The sequence below is a fragment of the Balaenoptera acutorostrata genome, chromosome 18 (genome assembly GCF_949987535.1).
Source record: "Balaenoptera acutorostrata chromosome 18, mBalAcu1.1, whole genome shotgun sequence".
Taxonomy (NCBI): domain Eukaryota; kingdom Metazoa; phylum Chordata; class Mammalia; order Artiodactyla; family Balaenopteridae; genus Balaenoptera; species Balaenoptera acutorostrata.
Window position 1 is genome coordinate 60,482,334 of NC_080081.1, and position 24,155 is coordinate 60,506,488.

Sequence of the window (24,155 nt, forward strand, 5' to 3'; positions counted from 1 at the left end):
GTATATCCTCAATGGTCAATTCTGTATTGTAACTGAAGGCTTTTGTCTTAGTTATCATTGGCTATATGTTAGCAATTATTTACTGAGTATTTAAATGTTTTTGCATTTACCCTGCAAAAAGGCAAAGCAACTCTTTTCTTATAAAGATATGCCAACTTGGCAAGGTAATAGTTCCCAGTTATTCAATTAAACACCAATCTAGGTGTTACTCTGAAGGGATTTTGCAGATATGATCAAAGTCCCTAATCAACTGAATTTAAATAAGGAAGATTATCCTGGATAATCTGGTGGGCCTTACTGTTAGAAGGCCTTAAAAGCAAGACTGAATGAGGCTGAGAGAAGAAGTTCCACCTATGGGCAACAGCTTCAGCCCTGCCCGTGGAGTCTCATCCTGCTTTTGAACTTCCCTTCCTGATGGCCTGTCTTTCGGATTTTGGACTGGCTTAGCCAGCCGTCACAATCACATAAGCCAAGTCCCTGTAAAAAAATCTCTTAACCTACATATCTACTACTAGTTCTGTTTCTTTGGTTAAATCCTCAACTAATACAAAGATCACAGGATCACACAACTGTTTTTCTTTACAAAGGAATTACCAACAACGTGCAAAAAATTTGTGAATTAAAAAATGTTTCTTGTTAGAGGACACAAGTCTGTTTAGACTTAGAACCATTTTGTGTGTAGCTCACTGTAGGGCTCAATCTTGACTACTAATATTTATTTTTATTGTTTAATATTTATTTATTTGGTCTTAGTTGCAGCACGCGGGATCTTCGTTGCCGCGTGTGGGATCTTTTAGTTGTGGCACGTGGGCTCTAGTTCCCTGACCAGGGATGGAACCCGGCTCCCCTGTATTGGGAGCGTGAAGTCTTAACCACTGGACCACCAGGGAAGTCCCTTGACTACTGATAATTTAAATAGTACGAATTAAAAAATTTTAGTACTGTCTAATTCACATTTACATAGTACTTATTTTATAACTTTAAGAACCTGATGTCTTCCTCAATTACCATGTAATACACATTCTTACTGAATGTTTAAAATGTATAACTTTTGTGCTCTTTAACAGAAAAATATATTTCTTTTAAAACAACCAGGGGACTTCCCTGGCGGTCCAGTGATTAGGACACGGTGCTTTCACTGCTGAGGTCCCAGGTTCCATCCCTGGTCATCGGGAGTGTCCATTTAAGTTCTTAAAGGAACACACTTTGGTATTTACAAGTTCTTGGCGAGCTCATCAAGCTAAATTTCTGCATGTAACTAAAGGAAAATATCTTCTACAGTAACATATGAAACAAGTTTCCTTATCTAATTTCAGATTGAATCTAGTATTTAATTCCTGTCTCTTGAGAGAGGTCCATAAACCAATGTCCACAAATCTATTTGACTCAACAGATAAGAAAAGAAATATCATTGATTGGGCTCTGGAAATATGACTTCTAATCTTAGTTCTCCCACAAATAACTGTGTAATGATGGGGAATTCATTTAACCTTTCTGACCCTACTTGCTTATTCAACAACTAACAAATAGTTATTCAATTCAATGACTACTAGAAGCCAAGCAGTTGCTAGACACTAGGTGTGTAACAATGAACAGGAAGAAGACAGTCCACGCCTTCAGGGGCTTAAAGTCTGGAAAGGTGAGGAGTTTAGGCTAAACTACCTTTAAACTCTCTGTTCCAGAGTTAGCATTTCATGATTTCAATGGGATTATATTCAAATTCTGTGTCCTGAGGTCAACACAACAATGATTTCCAAATTACCTCGAAAAAACTGTGAAGTATTAAATATTTCCCATGTGAACAATGGTAAAGTAACTTTTTAAATCAGAAGCAGGTTTGATATATTTATTCAGAGGGTGATTCAACTACAGAATGAAGCATTTTTAGCACTACAAAATCCAATGTTTTAAAATCTTTTTTCCTTGCCAGTCTGTTTATTACAATTTTATCATCCTGAAGAGATTCTCTTATCCGAAGTTTTTCAAGCATTCAGGTATTTTGCATGATGTCTGATGTGATCGGTAATAAAGGTTGCAATGAAGTAGTAGCTATGATCATAACCCTAGAAGACAAAATAGAGATAAGACATTTATCTACTATTCAGAAAAATCGATATTAGGGACATTAAATATATCTTGCATGTCACTTAATTTGCTTGTAAATAATCAAACTATCACAACATGTGGAAGGTTTATAATCAAAGTAAAGCTTATTACACTTGTACTTCAACATTTTCACTGAAAAAAGAGTAGTTGAAAAAAGTTTCAACTCACAAAAGCAATGCACCACCATCAATAAGGGAATGTTAAGATACAAAATAAGCACACATAAACAATACAGAGAAAGAACATGAAGAACGCCCAAATGCCCTATCACTGGGAAGTTAAACACAGCCATCATAAATCACGTTAAGAATTCGACCTCCTGCACGGTAAAAGCATATCGTATCTTTGAGGAAAAAGGAATAATTCATTACACTCTGACATCCCTCAGCAATAAATCAAACTGGGTAAAAAGTCAGTAAACTTTTGAAAACTACCATGAAGCAGAGAGAAAATGTGCCAAGTAGTTGAGTTGAAACAGATTTCTATCTGGTCAAATAAAATCATTGGTAGGTAATCAGTGGTAAATGGAGAGGCAATCCTTTCTCGGGGTGTCCTCTGAGTACAAAATAAGTAGCTCTCAAAGGAAAAAGAAAAGAAAAATAGGGTGGGAAGAATCAGAGAGTGTTAAAAACCAGATAATTTTGGGGACAGCCCTTACCCTGCCAAAACACAATTAAAATACAAAATAGAATAATCTGAGAAAGATGAAAGTCTAAGATAGAGCGAATGGTCTCTGATGGGAGGAAAAACGAATTTTTCTAAGCACTTAAGAAACAAAAAAACCTAATAAAAATATCACCTGGGTTTCAGGGAACAAGGTAAAGTCCCTAAGGTTTTGATGAATCAGTAAATGTTCTCTACCTCTTACTTGGCAGGGGTATGCAGTGCGTATCTTGGGAACAGCAGTTAATTAAGAGTTCTAGTTTAAAATCATCAAAGTAACTTAAAAGCAATCTGTCTTCTATTTTCAGTGGCCAAACTGTGGAAGTGAATCTGATAGGAATGTTGTCAAAATAAGGCTGAGCCTTGGAATTATTTGGTTTCACATCTCTCAACGATCAGACCAGTCCCAGTTAAATTAGTTAAATTCAGAGCTGAAGGACAGTTTCTTACATAAAGAAAGTTAAAGAAAAGCATTTTCCACCATGGAATTCTTGAGTTGTTAAGAGGTTAAATATGCCCGTGATTTTCAGGCCACAAAACCTGTGAAATATAGTACCAAGTACCTGCCATTTTTCACAGATGGAAGACGGATCTGATTGAAAACAGGTGTAGATGCAAGGAAATCAATGCCTCGCAACACTTGTTAACAAAAATCCTAACGCGACTGCGTATGCTGTATTTTCATGTTTCGTCGCACGTATGTTCAGTGTGTTGCAGTTTCAGGCACATACTGGGTAGCCACTATTATTATTGTTATTATTTATTATTATTACTATTTTATCAGAGAAGTCCCAGAGTAAACCAAAGTGACAATTTTGAGCTCTCAGGGGTGTATTGCAAGATAACAGTGTATTTCATCTAAAATACAAAGCAAATGTCCTTCCATAATGATATTTAACTGAAGGTCTACCTTCACGAGAAAATAGAAAATGCCTATCATGAGGGACCAAGAAAGAAAGATTTTTTAAAATGTCAATATAAAGAGAGAATACATTTGAATTACTGCCATTCTGGTAGATGTAAGACGTTTATATAATTAGAGCTGTGTCATTCTTGATTAGTTTCAGGTTCTGCTGGTCAATATTATTAAACGGGGGTAGCTCCTTTCATCAAATTCTTTGAATTGGTTTGTATGTTAAGCAGCTTGTGTGACTACGTTCATTTAGTGACACTTGAAAGGGCCTTCCTTTCCTCTTCTACCTCACACTTGAAATGGAAAAATCCTTGGTAGCACAACTCTCTTAGAGTATAAAAATAAACGAACTCACTCTTTTATTCTTTGCTCAATTCTCAAAAAAAGAAGCAGTGCTTCAGTGGCTAGTATTTTCCTACATATTTACAGGCAGTATTTTCCTACATATTTTCCAGACCCAATTAGCAAAGCTCAGATATGAATTCCCGAGTTATGAAGTCTCTTCAGAGTACAAAGAAGAAGATGGCTGAAAGCTGCTCATTTGTTGATTCAATAAGCACCTCCTGAAAGTTTATGTGCCAGGTAATTGTGCTAAGCATGGGGATACAGATGAGTGAGAGAGCCCTGCACTTCTAGAATTCTGTGCCATGTTCGTACTCTTCTCTAACAGGGAGGCACAGAGGCCAAAACAACCTCTGAATCTTCAAAAAGGGCCTGAGACTTGAGAAGGTACTATAGCCTTGCTTCAATGTTGGTTTCTGGAAGTTTCCATTAGGTCTGAAACTGAAAATGTTTCTTCACTATATTACTTCAATAACTGATAATAAGACATACTAGGCCTTTCCTCTTCAGACTAAGACTTGATCTGTGTATATTAGCTTTCAGAATTCTGCTACCTTGTGCATTTTCAATTTAGATTCAAAATAGAAAAAGAAAAATTATGAAGTATGATAAAAGCCAAATAAATATCCCTATGGACCACACTTCCCCCTCAATTTTTTTTGACAGTTGATAGAAATGTAGATTGTGAGCATTTAACACCATTAAAAAGAGGAAAATGAATGAAGTTGGGTAAACCATGTACATGATTGCAATAATTTTTTTCCCTCCCTAGATCACTTATTTATATTACCCCCTACTATTTTCAGCTTATTTAATCCTTCACAGCTCCCATTTCATAAAGAAATACAGATAAACTGTACTTATAATCAAGTGCCCTCAGACCCGAGGTAATCTGAAGTCAACAGAAGTTGGCTTGAAAATCTGAAAAGTTGCTTCCCTGGAGCCAGTGCCCAGGTATGTCCATTCAGTTGCTCATTCAATTACAACAAACCTAAACATAATCTGCTTCAGACTGTGTAGTTCACTTTTAACCTGTCCATGCTGGAAGGAAAGTGAACAGAAAATTGTGCCTGAGCTAAAAATTGTGACTGATGATTTCAATACTTTCTCACTTTTTTTTTTTTAAGGAATTGAATGCTTTGTACTGACTCTTCATTAAGTACAGACAACTACGTTTTTCAGTTGCTTGGGATATAGTCATTTTAGAAATAAGTTGATTTATTTTCTCCCCCCAAGAATTTCACCAGTGTTCTAACTCTGTTGATTTTATAACAAACTCTAGAGTTTTTTCAGTCTTTGTTGGCAGGCTGAAACTTGGTTGTTCGTGGTAACAATGAAATTTCCTGGCATAGACACAAGGGAAGCAGAAGAGGCAACAACACCACTAAAGCCAAGAAGTTAACGTCATTTGGAAAAAACATGCTTTGTTACATCACTTATAGCAATAGTTAATATAGTTAAACATACTATTATATTTATAATCAAATTTCATAAGGTTGATTATTGATCTAAAATGTAATTCTGATGATAAATGTTCAAATTAATCTAAAAAAATCTATTTCTATATGATGGATACCCACAAACAAGGTATACATAATGTATTGGTTTTGGACTTATTTTCCCACATGATATATGTATTGTTTCCATGTTAAAAATATCAAGGAGATTAAAAAGACATCAGGGAAATTGCTAAGATCTGCTGCATGAGTTAGACAAGTAGCAGGTTATGCACAACTTCCCCTTATGTTAGCTCTAATTCCATCCCTTGGCTCCTCAGGAGTACTGCTTTGCCTTGCTTTGGAATGGTTAGACAGATAACAGGAGGATAGTATTTGCAATCAGACTACCTTGCTTCCAGGCGTGTTCCACCATAAACTAGCTGTGTGACCTTAGATAAGTAGGTTACTTTTCTGAGCTTGTCTCCTCATCTGTAAAACAGATGGCCAGGAGTCATGTATGAAAACCCATAGCAAATGTCATACTTAATGGTAAAATACTGAAAGCTTTTCCTCTAAGATCAGGAATAAGACAGGATGCCCACTTTTATCACTTCTATTCCACACAGTACTGGCAGTTCTAGCCAGAGCAATTCGCAAGAAAAAGAAAGAAAGGCATCCAAATTGGAAAGGAAGAGGTAAAATTATCTCTGTCCATAAATAATATGATCTTGTATGTAGAAAACCCTGAACTGTTAGAGCTAATAATTCAGCAAAAGTAGCAGGATAAAAAGTCAAACACAAAAATCAGTTGCATTTCTATATTCTAAAAATGAACAATCATCTGAAAAGAAAATTATGAAAACAACTTCATTTACAATAGCATCAGAACGAATACAATACTTAGGAATTAACCAAGAAGATGAACTACTTGTACAATGAATAAATCACTGCTGAAAGAAATTAAAGAAGACACAATAAATGGAAACACATCCCATGTTCATGGTCTGTTAAGGTGTCAAGACTACCCAAAGCAATCTATAGATTCAATGCAATCCCTATCAAAATTCCAAAGGCAATTTTTGCAGCAACAGAAAAAACCATCCTAAAATTCATGTGGAATCTCAAGGGAGCCCAAATAGCCAAAACAATCTTGGAAAAAGAAGAAAAAAACCTGAGAACTCATGCTTCCAGATTTCAACATTTTCTACAAAGCTACAGTAATCAAAAAGTGTGGTAACTGGTATAAAGACAGACATAGACCAATGGAATAGAATAGAGAGCCCATAAATAAACCCTGGAATATATGGTCAAATGATTTTTGACAAGAGTGTTAAGCCATTCAGTGGTGAAAGGATAGTTTTTTCAACAAATGATGCTGGAATCCACATGCAAAAAAATGAAGTTGAATCCTTACCTAACACCATATACAAAAATTAACTCAAATTGGATTAAAGACTAAATGTAGGTCCTAAAGCTACAAAACTAACTATAAAACTCTTAGAAGAAAACATAGAACGAACGCTTCATGACAATGGACTTGGCAGTGGTTTCTTGGATATGACACCAAAGGGACATGCAACAAAATAAAACATAGTCAAATTGGACTTCGTGAACATTAAAATATTTTATGCATCAAGATACAACATCAACAGAGTAAAAAGGTAACCCACAAAATGGGAGAAAAATATCTGCAAATCATTTATCTGATAAGGGATTAGTATCCAGAATACATAAAGAACTCATAAAACTCAATACAAATAGCATTCAATACAAAAAGCAACCCAATGGAAAAATGGGCAAAGGACTGGAATAGATATTTCTCAAAAGATATACAAATGGCCAATAAGCACGGAAAGATGCTCAACATCAGTAATCATTAGGGAAATTTAAATCAAAACCACATTACCACCTCACAGCCACCGGTATGGCTACTATCCAGGAAAAAAAAAAGAAAAGAAAGAAAGAAAAAAGAGAAAAGACGTGTTGGGGAGGAGGTGCAGAAATTGGAACCCTTGTGCACTGCTGGTGGGACTTCAAAGTGGTTGGTGCAGCCGCTCTGGAGAACAGTAGGGAGGTCCCTCAAACAACTAATAATAGAACAACCATATGACCCAGCAATCCCACTTCCGGGTATATAACCGAAAGAACTAAAAGCAGAATCCTGAGAGATATTTGTACACCCATGTTTACAGCAGCATTATTCATAATAGCTAAGACTTGGAAGCAACTTAAGTGGTCCACTGACAGATGAACGGATAAGCAAAATTTGGTATATGCATACAATGAAGAGCCTTAAAAAGGAAGGAAATTCTGGCGCATGATACATGGATGAACCTTAAGAGGACAATGCTAAGTGAAATAAGCTAGTCACAAAAAGACAAATACTGTATGATTCCACTTATATGAGACCCTCAGAGTAGTAAGAGAGACAGAAAGTAACATGGTGGTTGCCAAGGGCTGAAGGCAGGGAGAAATGGGGAGTTGGTATTTAATGGGAACAGAGTTTCAATTTTACAAGATGAAAGGAATCGTGGAGATGAATGGTGGTGATAGCTGTATGACATTATGAATGTATTTAATACCACTGAAGTGTACACTTAAAAATAGTTAAGGTGGTAAATTTTATGTGGTATTGTGGTATTTTACCACAACAAAAAAAAAAGTTGAAAAAAAACCAAAAAAACCCAAACAGGTGGATAGGCTAGGAATGGTCTCTTATCTGGTCATATAAGGCTAAAATGAGCTCATGCTGTGAAAACATTTTTGTAAATTGAAATATACCACATTACACATTGATCTAGATTTATCTGAACACTTATCATCATAAGTATAGGTTTTAGATCAATGTGCCTGACATATTACCCTTAAACATGAATAAAAATGTTTTAAAAAATCACAACCATATATACTTTTCAGTGTTCACTTTTCACCCTGAAATAAAAATTTTGTTTTTATTATGTTCTGAAGCTTATGAATACATAATTAAAAAAAAATAAAGGTAGAATTTCTTTAATTATAGCTGTATTAGCATAGAGTTAGGTGAGTAGTGAATAGTCAAAAGTATTTTAGTCAAGGAAAATTTGCGAACCAATTGAAATTCAGTAATTATTCTTAAACAACTAGCAAGTAGCACAACAAATAGATTAGCATCTAACTCAAACAATATAAAGTGGTGTGTGTGTGTGTGTGTGTGTGAGAGAGACAAATAATACACAGCTTCTGAGGCTAAGATGTGTACATAAAGTGAAGAGTAATGAAGGTGGAAGCTTGTCCTTTTATTTTACTGCAACAATAGCCGCATGTGTCAAGAAAGATATACCCGATAATGTTGACAATTAAGTACTATTCAAGCGTTAAATTCGTGTTATTTACTGATTTTACAGTGGGACAGAAAATTGTAAATACTTTTCACTGTCAAAAGCTTTCCTATTTCTATGGAATTTGGTCTTAGATATCATTAACTTAACAGGAAGGCTTTCACTTTAAATGTCATATTATAATTAAAAAATACTTTACTAGAGGTAGCTTTTCAAATTCTAAAATAAAATTAAGAAAGTACTATGGAATCTTGTTTTTTTAATAGTTAATTTAGAACAAGCTAAGGTTTCCCAGTACTTGCCTCTTGTAATCTGAAAACAACAGGGATTTTCTTTTCTGTACAGGCAGCTATGAAGTTATCAGGTAATAGCTGTCCATCTGAAAGGAACTGGTCATCTTTTCCTTGATCAATCAGTATATCCAGCTGAGTATCTGGGTAGGACTTCACAAGATGGGTAGCATCATAAGCCTATAAAAAGAGGAGAAATAATGAAAAATAAATTTCAAAGTGCCCAGAAAGATATTCTGCAGAATACCCTATACTAGAACTGAATAGAAATTTAAAGTCATTTCAGCTCTAAGGCTGATTAAATTGAAAACATGCTTTTAAGTTGGCTTGTCTGGTTTTTATTTACAGGCCTTCAGAATTCTATCCTCAATTACAGCTTCTTCTCTACTTTCAACCAGTCCTAGACCAACGGCAAGAATTCTATATCTCAAGTATTCTTCATAGTATATAGCCTTTTTTCTTCCAAACCTTTAAGGTTTAATCACCTCTCAACTCCAAGAAAACCAATTTGTTTTCTTTGTAAATCCTTTTACAAATTGACTATTTCTTCTAACTCCATTACCTTTTTCTATTTCCAAATATTCTCTATTTCAAATAGTCTATTTTTTGTCCCTTCTTTTTGACTAATTCCAGACATAAATCTCTCTTTTGCTATCTGCTGAATGGCACCAAATGTCTACTGTCTCCAGGAACTTTCAGGAAGACTTGATTTGAACAATCTGAATCATATTAACAACTCAAATTTATTATGTGAGGAGCTGCCGCTAGTTACAATTTTCTATATTACATCCATCTTTAAATATTGATTAGTCATGTATATTCACTAATGACAACTTCTATGCATTGATCAAGACACACAAAAACCAAAAGATTTCCCCTTCTAAAGTAGCATGCTTTTTAAGACTTGCTTTCTTTAATCTTAAAAGGAGAGAGTGGAAGGACACCTATAAAGTCCAACTAGTTCAAAGTTCCACGATTTCATAATTTTGCATGGCCTCCTTATTCCAAGAGTAAATTAAATGATAGCCTAAACACTGCATAATTAAAATAGTAAAATCTACTGCCATTTGGAGAAAAATGATACAGATTCCTTTATAGGGTACCTCTCCCCTACTTCTCCCAATCAGTTGGTCTTTTACTCAAAACTTCTATTAGACCATAAGGCCCCTGTGGACAGGAAAGGGTCATCACCTTCTTGACATAAGATCTCAAAACCCCACACAAACTCTGCACATGGTGAGGACTCAAAACACTGAGGCACAAGCATTGTCAATGCATTGGCCCCGAAGTAACTAATAGTAATAATTTTCAGCATTCTTCCAATATAATAAAAATCTAAGCCTAAGCAAAACAAAACTCTAATGACTAAAAGATTAACCTTCCAATTTGTCAGAATTTCAATGACCAATCTTAAATAAAATAGGGGTCCATGTGTAAATGACTTTGAATAAACAGCAATAAGACAAAAAAGTTTTTTTTCCCACTCGATTTTCTACTTGCTAACATGCACATGATGATGAGTTCATCTGCAAAATATTCAAACTCTTGGTGGAGTTTTCAAATAGCCCATTTCTGCACAAGAGTGCACAAATCAGTCTCAGGAAAAAAGGGCCATTTTTACCATTTTTATTTTCATTTAGAAGCATCTGCTCCTATGCTTGAAAAAGCAATCTTACTGTTGGAAATATTCTCATAAATGTATATTACATACACAATATCTATTTTTAAGAGCTTTTAAGTCTGGAATTTAAAATCCAAATCTGAGCGATGCTAGACTTTGAAACAGATACACGAAATGAAAAGCCAGGCCTCGTGGTTCTTATCACACAATTAAGCACACAGTTAATATGAGGTAAGTCTAAATTTAGTAATATGGGGTATTTTTTGTAATGTTAATTTAGAAAATAAACATATAAATGAATCATTAGCAGAAAAAAAATGTAGCCGCAGAATTATCTGCCATAATTCAATGCAACTGAAAAATTGTTCTCTGTTGTTGTTTTTATTGTTATATGTATACACTTTAGTTAATTATTTTTTGCTTTGGATCCTTAACTTGAGTAAGTTAAGAATGTAACATCTGTAGTGTGTAGCTTTTTTAACAAATTTGAAAACTTAAGAATGAGTATGAAGACCGCCATCTGGTACCTACCTCCCATTTACTTTGATCTGTTCCCAAATATCCACTAAAGGCTTTTTTGCCCCAAGGACAGAGCACTGGGTTGCAGATTGGAGCAAATGCTGACACAGACTTCAGAAACAAACGAACAAACAAATTAAAAACAAGTTATACTTTGCTAAACTGAATATGAACAGGTGTTTACAACTTGCTTAAAAACTCTGACTTGCCATGAAAATCCCTGTGAACAATTTTCCTTTTGCTATATTATGGGCTTAGATTGTATGCCTCTCCAAGATACCACATCCTTTGTGTGTTCTATTAAAAGAGCTACATTTTCATTAAATAAGGCACAAATGAAAGTTTATGTTCAGCGTTTCTACTCATTTTTTCCACTTAAAAAATCAAAGTCAACTTTACAAGAATATTCCCGGTAAAAGTAAATGATAACATACTGTCACAATAACATTAATCAATAATAACTTTTAGGAAAAAAAGTCTAGAAAACTATAGTTTGAATAGAAGCAATGAAAATTGCTTTATAATACCTCTCATAGACCAATGAGAAACCACTGGGATAAAATTCCTATACTTCTGATTCTGTAGCATATATTGTATGGTCAAATTTAATACTCTTTCCCCACAAACCCCTTGAAATTCCCAACACTAGAAAAGTTTAGTCCCAATACTAAAACAACAGTATCTTAATTTCAGTCTTTGAAAGTTCCTAATATTATACTATTCAAGAGAAATATCTTGTCACTAGAAGCTTAGGTAATCTTACTTTGTATTTTCCAGGATTCTTCAAAGCACAAATCAGAGCTCCATGGCCTCCCATGGAGTGGCCAAAAATAGACATCCTTTTGGGATCCACTGGAAAATTGGTATTTATGAGTTGTGGAAGCTAGAGAGAATTTAATAGTGGGACAAGAGATATGACAGAAATAAGTTTAGACTTTTTCAAAGTCATCTAAAATAATACTTCCATATTCACAGTCTTACAATGGTTTACACTAGTAAAGATTAAAAAAAAAAAGTCAGCTAGACAATGATCATTAATATATCACTGGAGAATATATGTTACATCTTCCTTAGAAAGCAACTTGAAGAAGATAATGCAGAAAGAAACTTAAAAATGTTGTAAACTTTTGATCTAGAAATTTCACTTCCTGGAATCTCTTCTAAGGGAAAAGTCCTTATGGGTAAAAAATTATAAACAAAGATAATCAATGCAGTAATACGTATTATGGTAAAAAAATATATGTAAATATATAAATAGCCTCCATTAGAAAAAAGTAAATCACGGCATATGACAGAATACTATACAATTATTAAAATTATGTTACAAATAGATCAGAATATTAGAAAATATTTACTTTATACAACTAAAAAAAGAACAAGATAAAAATGTTTTACTATTATATGAAAACTAGTCATTAGAAAAAGTCTGGAATATACCAAAATATAGTTGTTGTTTGGGGTGACAGAATTATGGGTGATTAAAATTTTATATTATCGTTTCTGAGTTTCTATGATGTGCACATTAACAATTAAAATCATAGAAAAATGCATAAACTGCACACAAATGTTATTAATAGAAGCAATGCTTTACCACTTATCCTTTTTGATTTTAATCACTATGAAATATATCTGGATGAACCAACCAGCTGCCAGAAAATACAGTTTTTTCATATACTATTTTCTTTGTATAACCTGTGTAGTGTATACAGGTATCAATATAATTATTAAACTCTTTAAAATTGTACTTAGTGTTCATTTAAATTGCAGACAATAGGACTATAGTACTTGTAAACGTTGGAATTTTTACTAAGATAATTAATAAATATGTACCAAATAGATTCATCAATACCATACCCTAGTTTAAAATTCTCGGGACTGGAAAGACTTTGTGTCCAAAATCAAACTTTTGGCAGCTATCAATTAATAATTACACTGTAAATTAAGTTACCTCCTCTGTTACATACGAGTACATTCTGTAGTTAGTTTTCCAAGGATCTTCAGAAGCATCCACATAAAATCCAGCACCAGTGCCAAAGTCCCAGGTCTCCTCTTCTCCTTTAATATTGCAGCCACCTATGAAGGACAAATCTTGTGGTTTCATCTACTCTGTAGTAATGGCCCATGTTTAATAACACACTTTAAAATGAACCTGAAATTTCACTTGCATTAGAGCTGTTCACCAAGTATTGTGGGCTCTCTGCGTTTTAGGGCACATACTTCCTTGCCCCCTTGAGTGGGGTCACGTGACTAGTTCTAGCCAATGAGGCAAGAGAGGGAATGGCCCTCCAGGCTGGGGTATTCACTGGCTTTCTTCACTGACGAAGCTCCCCCCTATGTATTCTGAACATATCCTTCCTCACTCTGTTTTACCTGTCAAAGGGCTTATACTCTCTTTTTATCTTTCAGAAATGTGTTAAGATTCCTTCTCTGATGACCCTCCTCATTACCAACACTTCTTTACTTCTCTGTACCACTGTGATCTTAGAAGGGAAGGGGAACAAATGCTTGTGCTCAATTCACTATTTTGAACTGAAGATGTCTCCTTATGTACTTTGGAATCATTCCATCACGTTTCCCCTATTTACCCACCCCCCCCAATGGGATTTTCTTATATTCTATTTTAACTAATTACGTTTTATTTTATATCCTTGCATACAGTTAAAAAGCCAACCACTGGGATTTTGAATAAAATTATAGTGATACGTAATTTGATGGAAATGACCTCTTCATAATAGTCAGTCTACCCATCCAGGAACATGGCATTCTTCCACTTACAACAGTTAGGAAATTTTACGTTTTCTTTTAAAATAAATCTTCATACTTTAAAAGTTTATTCCAAGGCATTTTATATTTTTGATGCTCTTCTGAATTAAACATTTTATTACATTTCCTGTGACACGTCTTACTTTTACATAATATGGATTGTGAAAGGAAATGCATTACTTCCAAGGCCAGCCATTCAACTTCCAGATAGTTTTAGCTACCATTTAAATTCCATTTCCTGACCCTTATAGGGTCCCAAAACAAGTTTCAACTATCTGATGGATTGAATTCTCAAATATTTGATATTCTCATTTCTCTAATGTAAACATTATAATCATTTACATTAAAACTAATACTTGTTTAACTGTACGACTATTTGATGACTAACAGAAATGAGAAAAGATAATTACCACGTGACAAGGCAGTTTACCCAGGGAATAAAAATAATTATTTCCTATGCATTGTAGGTTATTTTGGCACTAGTGCCAATATGATACATTATTAATTGAGTTGCTCAGTCTCTGTTTTAAAGTGTCTTAGTGTCTTAATCTGTAAAATGGGAATAGCAAAACTGTCCCCTCTCGTAAGGGTGACGTTATGAGTAAAATTCAGTGAGGAAAATTACAGCATGGTATTTTAGAGACATGATGTTGCTTGAAAGATTAATAAATAGCAAAAAAATGAAATGAATTGTGTATATATTGTAACTTAAGTCTTAAAGATTTATATTTTTACAAAGGACCTCTGGAACAAGAACACTTACGAGGGCTGGTATCTGGAGCAATGACGACAAGGCCATGTTCCGAGGCAGCTTGATGGTAACCAGATTTTGATATAAAATTTTGTTCTGTGCAAGTTAAACCTAAAGATCAAAAATATTGTTATCTCATGATAACGCTGTGACCTGTGAATGGTTTATAAGCTTTAATCTTCTTATAACACAGGAAAACAAGCTCACTTATTAAAAAGTTTTTTGTTTGTTTGTTTTAAGAAATAATGCTGAAAAAGACACTGAAGTTTCCCTTCTCATAAAATATGTAACAGTATTAATCCAAGAACTGTCTTAGGTTAAATGCTCCCATAGCTGTCTTTTGAAAGTCACTCACTAAAATTTCAATTACTGAAATCCTTTGGACCAGGTGTGTTTGGGAATTTAGAATTATTCAAACTGTAGAATGGCAATATGGTGCATAAAACAAATGTTATTACAACCCTAATGGTGTGTTATTCTTTTAACAAGAGATATGACTGCAGTAGCTCTCACCAGAAACAAAATGTAAAAAGAACAGGAGAAAAGAATGAATACAGCTTTGGACCATGAATCAGAAAACTTGTTCACTCTTTTATGTGATCCTGGGTAATATATAATTTCCCTGGTACTATAGAATAGTTTCCTATTCTACAGGTTACATGATTTCTAAGAGCATCTTTAGCTACACAATACTATGTTTCTAAAACAAACATGTAATTTGTTGTTGCTTTTGGCAATACCCTGCTCTTCTAGCAAAATTGGTTTGCTTTTTCCAATCAAAGAAATTAGTTGTTGAGTTAAAACTAGATAGGCACATCAGAAAGTCTACAAACAATAAATGCTGGAGAGGGTGTGGAGAAAAGGGAACCCTCTTGCACTGTTGGTGAGAATGTAAACTGGTACAGCCACTATGGAGAACAGTATGGAGGTTCCTTAAAAAACTAAAAATAGAACTACCATACGACCCAGCAATCCCACTACTGGGCATATACCCTGAGAAAACCATAATTCATAAAGAGTCATGTACCACAATGTTCATTGTAGCACTATTTACAATAGTCAGGACATGGAAGCAACCTAAGTGTCCATCATCAGATGAATGGATAAAGAAGATGTGGCACATATACACAACGGAATATTACTCAGTCATAAAAAGAAATGAAATGGAGCTATTTGTAGTGAGGTGGATGGACCTAGAGTCTGTCATACACAGTGAAGTAAGTCAGAAAGAGAAAAACAAATACCGTATGCTAACACATATATATGGAATCTAAAAAAAAAAAAAGAATGGTTCTGAAGAACCCAGGGGCAGGACAGGAATAAAGACGCAAACATAGAGAATGGACTTGAGGACACGGGGAGGGGGAAGGGTAAGCTGGGACGAAGTGAGAGAGTGGCATGGACATATATACACTACCAAATGTAAAATAGATAGCTAGTGGGAAGCAGCCACATAGCACAGGGAGATCAGCTCGTTGCTTTGTGACCACCTAGAGGGGTGGGATAGGGAGGGTGGGAGGGAGACGCAAGAGGGAGAGGATATGGGGATATATGTATACATATAGCTGATTCACTTTGTTATACAGCAGAAACTAACACACCATTGTAAAGCAATTATACTCCAGTAAAGATGTTAAAAAAAAAAACTAGGCACTTAATTTTTACCTTTTAAAATTAAATATTATTCTCATTTTTAAAGACTGGTATTTGGGGCATATCCTTGAGGAGACATACATAAGGGAGGATTTAAATCAAAGTTATAAGAAGCAGTTTTAAAGAAACAAAAATAGAACGCTATGACATAATTTGGTTTCTATGAGTCTCTTATAACGTCTGCTTCTAAAGATGAAGTGCCAACATCCTGTGAAAGAAAAGTTAGCACAGAGGTTCAAAATTACTCTCTCACAGCCCATTCAAGAATCTTTAACATTCACCTCTGATTTAGAAGCATTAGTATTCTTTTGTGATGTTCCAGATTGTAGCCAGAGAAGGTCAGTCCAATTAAAATATTTCAGAGAACACTGTAAGAAGTTACTTGGCTGTGGTTTCTTTAATTTTTTTTTTAATTAATTAATTAATTTATTTATTTATTTATTTATTTTTGGCTGTGCTGGGTCTTTGGCTCGTGCGAGGGCTTTCTCCAGTTGCGGCAAGTGGGGGCCACTCTTCATCGCGGTGCGGGGACCGCTCTTCATCGCGGTGCGCGGGCCTTTCACCATCGCGGCCTCTCTTGTTGCGGAGCACAGGCTCCAGAAGCGCAGGCTCAGCAGCCGTGGCTCACGGGCCCAGCCGCTCCGCGGCATGTGGGATCCTCCCAGACCAGGGCTCGAACCCGTGTCTCCTGCATTAGCAGGCAGATTCTCAACCACTGCGCCACCAGGGAAGCCCCTTGGCTGTGGTTTCTAATTAGCATATCACAGGTGTCCTGGTTTTACCTGATACTGTTCTATTTGAGTGGTAAAGTCTCTAAGAAACGCTTGAGTAGGTACAAAGTAAACAACTTTTCTAAGCTCTTGTCACTGAGTCTAGAACTTTATATTCTCTGCTGAATTACTTGGTCTAATTGAAAAAGAAGTATAACAAATGTGATTCAGTAGGTCTGAAATTATTCTCAGGATAAAGTAAGAGTAGACTATGACAGGCTCCTAAGGTCTTTTATAAATGGTTCAGAAAGCACACCAATAAGTAAAGATTAAAGAATAAGATAAGCTAGTAAAAAAGAAAAAGAAACTCCTTTATAAAACTCAAATGCATAACACTTACCAGACAGCCAATATAGTGCAGGGCATTTTCCAGTTTCTGTCTTTGGTGGTAAATAGATAGCAAATTTCATTTTGCATTTCAGTTCAACACTATAATTTTAACAGTCACAAAAAAAAAAAAAAAAATCAGTTGCCCCCCCATCAGTCAAGACAGAAACATAAAATAAGTGATTTAATGTCCAAAGTAAGTGATTCCACCAACATTTAAGGAATATACCATAGCCCTTAAAGAAAGAATGAGGCCAATTTAGCATACTGATCTATTGATATTAACCAAACTGAGCCTAGGCTGTGCATGGTACACAGTCATTCTGAGCAGGCTGAATTAAAAGAATAAATGTAACATCCTCAATGTAGCACTAAAATTATTAAAAGAAAAATTGTTTCTAAAGAGATATATGAAATAATAAATCAGCTTTTATAAAAAATGAATTCTAAAGCTCTTAAACTACATGTTTGTTCATGGGCACTGCAATGCATCATATCCTTAATTTGCTTTTTATCACTAAGAGTTTATTACCATCACCAATATCAAAACTAGATAAGATAAAGCTGATAAAAATCACAGGTATTTTTTACAGGTAAACAGTAATTCATGCAACAGTGATCTTTCATGGGCTTATTTAAAGAATCAAATAGACAGAAGCAGAATTACAGATATCTAAAATTGTACCTTCTTAGTAGTTACCTGTCATGTTCAAAAACTTTCTGCAATCCCCCAAAGCACTTGTTGCTAGAAATCTGTTTCAATGCCATTCTTCTCCTATTAGTGAAGATTAATCTCATTAATTTCTAGAGAACCAGTTCCTAAAAAATTTGAAACAAAACTAACTGTTTTGGGGATAAATTATCTAAATATGCAACTGTCTGCCACCCTGAATTTTTTTCACATGCTAATTTACTCTCATAAATAATATTATGAAACTGACTAATTTTGATACATACACTTACACTTGGTACTCACTTTAGGAAACTTTAGTACTTTGGAATGTCATTACTAATTTATTAACAAGCTTTTTTGTCTGTATGACTGTGGACTGCCCCAAATTCTTTTTATTTTTATTTAATTTATTTTTCTGGCTGTGCCGCGTGGCATGTGAAATCTTAGTTCCCCGACGAGGGATCAAACCCATGCCCCCTGCAATGGACACACAGAGTCTTAACCACTGGACTGCCAGGGAAGTCCCTTTCCTTTTTACTTTTTTCCAAATTCTTTTCAGAAAGAGGCAGAATATAAATAAGTTATTAACTTTAGCTTAGAAGATTAAAAATTGTTAATAGTTTACCTGTTAACTGTAACAAAGGAGGCAATGGTATGACATTATGGTTGATATTAAAATGGGAGGAAAATGGTGCAACAATAATGATTTTGATAATAATAACAGGTAACATTTACTGAACACAGTGTCACAGGCACTTTCCTACATGTTGAACGAGATCAAATTACTCATCCTAGGAGTGTTTCAGAGAAAGTGATATACAATTTTCAGATCAACATTTCTCCTTTTAAAACAAACCAGCAAGTAAAACAAAAGCCTGTGCTGAGTGAATTAAAAGTACAGTTTGTCATGGGGAAATTTTGAAGTCTGGTAATTCTTTTCTCTCTAACACATCTTTAAAGTGTTCATAAATAATTTTAAACTTAAATGTTAAAATACCATACATTATTAATTTTTAATAATAAATACCAAAAAAACTGGAACACCATCTTTATGGTAAATACCTGTTGAGCAAAGAGAAACCAGACTGATTCTGATTTGTATCTCTCGAGGCAGGACTCCCTTCCTCTCCTTATTACAAATCACTAAATCATACACACTAAATAAAAAATCCTCAGATACCAGGAACAGGTATGACCTCTCTGGTGGTCTTCTCAGTGAATGTTCTACTGTATGCTGATCAGTTGTGGTGTTAAGGTTACTCTAAAAAGATATGTAGCAATAATCTTAGAAAGCTTATTTTGGTAACGTCTTTGCAAAATTCTAAATAAGATTAGTTTCAATCCTACGCTTAAGTAATCTCCTCGGTAAATCCAAATACTGAGCTTTGCATTGGAAACCTGGGATGTGAACCAGAAGGTCTGACATCAGAGCCCCTACTCTCCTGCTATGCTTTCCTGCCTCCTGAGAGGGTTTTTAAATACTCATAAAAAATTTTTTTTTCGGAAAAGATTCACTAATTTTATAGCATTAGGGTATTACAATTATACACAGAGGTAGCATTACCTTCTATTCACAGGTTTATGCTCTTAACCTTTAAAAGACCAATTTTTAAACAACTGCCCACAAAATGTTATTAATTATTGAATATTAACTTCAGCTATTCTTGTTTATGACACTATCTTAAATAATGAATTAACAGAGATAGATGTATACTTTTAAAATATACACACACAAAATATACACACAAAATATATACACAGTAGTGTTAAGGAATAAAATTTACCTGAATTATTCTTAAAGGAAATCCTATTTTTTTAGATCTAGCAGGGACTATGTCTGCTTTCCCAAAACATGGTACACTGAGCATATATCTAGTACGTGAGAGGTACCTAATAATTATTTGTTGAACTAATGAATAAATTTTTAACTTCTAACTACCAGTTATGTGAAAGTTTTAAAAATTAGCTTATTCTTTACCTCTATTGTTTTTATACTTTGTTATTCATCTATTTTGGTAATCCGTAACTAGTCTATTTCTTCTGCTCTTTGAATGTTCTTAATTAAAATTCAAAATCAAACACTTTCCATTGGGCCAGAGAAAACAAAGTTAAAATACTGTTTTTTTAAAATGGTAGAATGAATTAATAAAAATAAAATCAAAGCTTTTAAAGTTTTTTTTACCCCCCCTAACTACCCATTTTAGAAACTATCTTCAATTGTCAATTAAGAAAGTTAGGCTCAATAAAAAATAAGACATAAGCTAAGAACTAGATATGATATACTATGATACGTGAAATGATATACTAGGTGATTACATTTTTCACTAAAATTTTTCTATGTGAAAAATAGCATATTTTAAACCAAGTTACTAGATTTTTCATTCAACTTCCAAAGTAATACATAAAAATAAAACTTTAATGTACCTGTCCAATTGCTACTTGCTTTTTTATCTGCACCGAAGGGTAGGTGATCCTGAAAAAAAGATCAAATGGTGTATAAATGGGACATACTTTTCACAACAAAGGTTATACAGACATGTATAGTACACTACACATTCTCAACGGAGACATTTTCCCCTTGTGAGGTAGATGACTATCTACTCTGGGTATGGCAGTGTCAAAAGGGCAGCTGATGGAACAGCACCAACGCTTTACCTCGGCCCATAATCTAAGTACCTTAACACCTATTTTGCCACAAGGCCTTGTGTTTGGTTAAAAACTTTTCCTGGAATAAGAGTCCTATGAAGACAGTTTTTTTTTTCTCTTAAATAAATAGAAAAACTTTTAGATTGTAATTTGAAAGTACGAGATATATAGTCAACTGCTGAGTGAAGAAAACAGGAGTGGAGACTAGAAAAGTAGAGAAAGATAAGAAGTCTAGACTCATCACCTAAGAGTTGTAGGTCAAACTTGTTATGCGGGGAGGATAAAGAAGGGAAGAGATGAGGGTTTAAGGACTACTGGGCTGACTGGCTAGAAAGGATGAACTGGTGAGAAAACTGACTGGGCTTATGAATGATGGTGAAGTTACTGATACACAGAAATAAACAAATAAATAGAAATGTACGTAGTAGTGTGCACCAAATGACACCAAATGTGTCATTTGTCTGACACGTTTCATTTCGGTTCTAGAACAGATTCTGGGAGAGAAATGAAGTTACAGAGTAGAATAGAATAATAATAAACACCCTCCCCCGAGAAAAACCAAAAACAAAGGCAAAAAAAATTTCACAGTGCCAGTCTTCCTAGAAAGTCAATGAAATGTACATCAATAGTCTTCAGAGAACAAAGTTTCTCTCAGTGCATGGTACATAGAAAGCCAATGAGGTAAAAAGTATTAAAGTCATCTTTATTCACAAAGCATCCATTCCCCCAAAAGCCTAAACTGTCAAATCTTACTTTTCTTCCCTTTACTTATTGAAGTTAAGTGTTATTTATCTCCAGAAGTCTGTGTTCTTTGTATTTCACCCATTCTTTCCTTCTTCCCATGAGCCTCAAAAGTTTTCAATCTATCTCTACCTGGGTTTTTGTTCTCATTCTCTCATGGACTTTGATCCATTTCTCCATCTGCAACGTGTCCCACCCCACTGGCTCTCAATGACCTACACAGGTCTTCCCAACATCACCCGATTATGGGAACTGCTGACCGTCACTTCTTTGTTCAAATCCTCTCCTCAGTGAAAAAACAGGATTCCATTCCCTAAGTTTCTGCTCTGTTTTTGCGTTGAAACAATGTAAATCTGCCTCTCTTGATTCAATCGTTCTCAGGCATTGGTGCCAGAATTTAAATTTCTTGCTGGAACCTTCTCACAGGATGTACCACAGGCTAGTAAAACTCAACGCATCTGAAGTTAAGCTTCTGTCTCCTACCTTCAAACCAAGTGTTCCTATTGCTTTTTTTGCTTCTCTTTTCATCTATGCCTGTCTTGGCCAACCTACATTTGAAATGTCTTAAAGTTACCCCGTCTCTGAATTCCCACTGCCACCATCCTAATTATACGCAAGAAATTAAATTTTCCTTCCTACTTTGTTTCCTTCTTGTATGTCTCACTAAAATCAATCCTGCATGGAGGCCTAGGGCTTTAATCCATTTAACTTACTGCTCAATGGATCCCTATACACGACACATCTTCAGGCCTAACATGATCTACTTGGAGTTATCAGTCATTTAAATTTATTTTTAATTTTATTTTAAAAATTGTGATAAAAAACACGTAACATAAACTTTACTGCCTTAACCATTTTTAAGTGTATAGTTCAGTAGTGTTAAGCACATTGTCAATTTTAAAACCTGGTTAGCTTGCCCACATTAACTAGCAGATGAAAAATGCTTGCCCACTTCCAGGATGCTGCTACAGGTGTCCAGAACTAATCTCACTCTGCTGTCAGGGCAGAAGTTGAAAACCAATAAGTCACTGAAATGGAAGATAGTGTCAGTAATTATGTGATTTTTTTAAAAGCTTGATGCCATTAAAACTTCACAAAATTGAAACTATGAACTGACAAAAAGGATGAACATAACTCTATATATACTTTGGTCACATTATTAACTGTGTATTAAGCATAATCGCTTTTCCTTCATAAAAATTCACATGGCTTGCCCATAGATGAATTTTTAATCCACCCTGGGGAAAAACATAACATCCATGAACTCCAAGCACCTTAAATTAGCTCTCAAAATTGTCTTCAATGGTCCCACAGTATTTGTCTGGCCTTGTTTTCTGTTATCTTAATTTAGTCAAACCCAATTATGTATGATTCTAGCATAGCCCTGATGTTTCTACTGGGTGTCATGGTACAATGGTTTTAGAGCAGGTTGTGGAGCCAGACCCTCCAGGTTCAAATTCTGGCTTCACCACGTACTATTACACGGTAGTTCTTTGGTAGTGGTAGTGACTTCGGGCAAACTACGTCATCTTTCTATGCCTCATTTCCCCATCTGTAAAGTAAGGATATTAATAGGATCAGTTTGATAGGGTTGTTCCCGGGACTGAGTTAATTCACGTACTTCGAACACTGCTGGCCATGATATGCACACAAATGTTAGCTATTGTTATTCCTGCAACCTCGAATGCCCTCCAAGGTCCGCGCAAATGCCATCGCCCTGACGACCCAGTCACGGACGGCCTCCAGACCCCTACACAACTGACAGCGCATTTACAAATACGATCAGCCTTCCAAAGTGCTTGCGAGCGTGTGCGGAGAAGCGGGATCCCCAGGTGCCCGGCCCCCTGACCCAGGCGCCCGTGGAGGCTGCGAACGCTTTGGGGTCTGTTTCCTCCACGACCGAGGTACCCATCCACCTGACGCAGGAACAGCTACGCAAACGTAGTGGGGTACTTGATAAACCGGCAGATGCCCTCCGAGACCGCACGCCCGAGCGCCCCGGGTTACACATTCTTGGAAGCTCAGTGAGGAAAAGGGATTCGGGAAGAGGCGCCGAGCCTCGGGGCAAAGTCCTCGGCTCAGCGCCCCTCCCTCGGCCTCCTGCCGCGGCTCGTCGCGCTCTGGGCCCGGGGCCGCGTTCTTCGCGATCGCACCCACGCGACTCGCCGCAGGCCTCAGCGTGCGCCCCGACCGGGCCCCGTCGTGGCACCGGGGCAGCACGAGACCCAGATGGGCCGAGGACATCTGGGCCTCTATCCAGACCTAGTCTTACCTCGGGCCGCGTAGGGAAGAGGAGCAGCAGCCGCAAGGGAAAGGCGGGGCCTCAACATGACCGCCAGGGCCACCGTCTCGGCCCCGCCCCTCTAGGGTCCGCCCCCCCAGACCCGCCCACTCCGGGATCCTAACTCCCGAGTCCTTTCTCCTCAGCCCCGCCCTTCATCGGCCCCGCCCCCCACAGTCCCCGCCCCGTCCCTCGCCTCTCACTTCCCCGCAGCGCTTTGTGGGCGGCTCCTCCTTTTCCTGACGCGAGTCGTACGTCAAGGAGCCGCCAGTCGCGTTGGCCCAGACTCTTACCAGCGGGCGCGGGATAAGGCCCAGCCTTGAATGAACGTGAGCTCTGG

At 36.1% G+C, this 24,155-nt stretch overlaps 1 protein-coding gene across 2 annotated transcripts; it reads right to left on the reverse strand.

Moving 5' to 3' along the window:
• Positions 1-1,832: 1,832 nt before the first annotated feature.
• On the reverse strand, positions 1,833-23,911 carry ESD (esterase D). Of its 2 annotated transcripts, none has more exons than XM_007186839.3 (10): positions 23,807-23,911; positions 20,572-20,620; positions 18,175-18,249; positions 17,488-17,576; positions 14,737-14,835; positions 13,159-13,283; positions 11,974-12,093; positions 11,223-11,321; positions 9,083-9,250; positions 1,833-2,063 (listed from the first exon to the last, which is right to left on the reverse strand). In XM_007186839.3, exons 3-10 carry the CDS (start codon positions 18,240-18,242, stop codon positions 1,983-1,985), a joined length of 849 nt encoding a protein of 282 aa, XP_007186901.1. In that variant the 5' UTR covers positions 18,243-18,249; positions 20,572-20,620; positions 23,807-23,911; the 3' UTR covers positions 1,833-1,982. The 2 variants fall into 2 exon arrangements, with proteins under 2 accessions (XP_007186901.1, XP_057389143.1); XM_057533160.1 differs by having other exon boundaries at positions 18,160-18,249.
• Between the last annotated feature and the right edge of the window lie 244 nt (positions 23,912-24,155).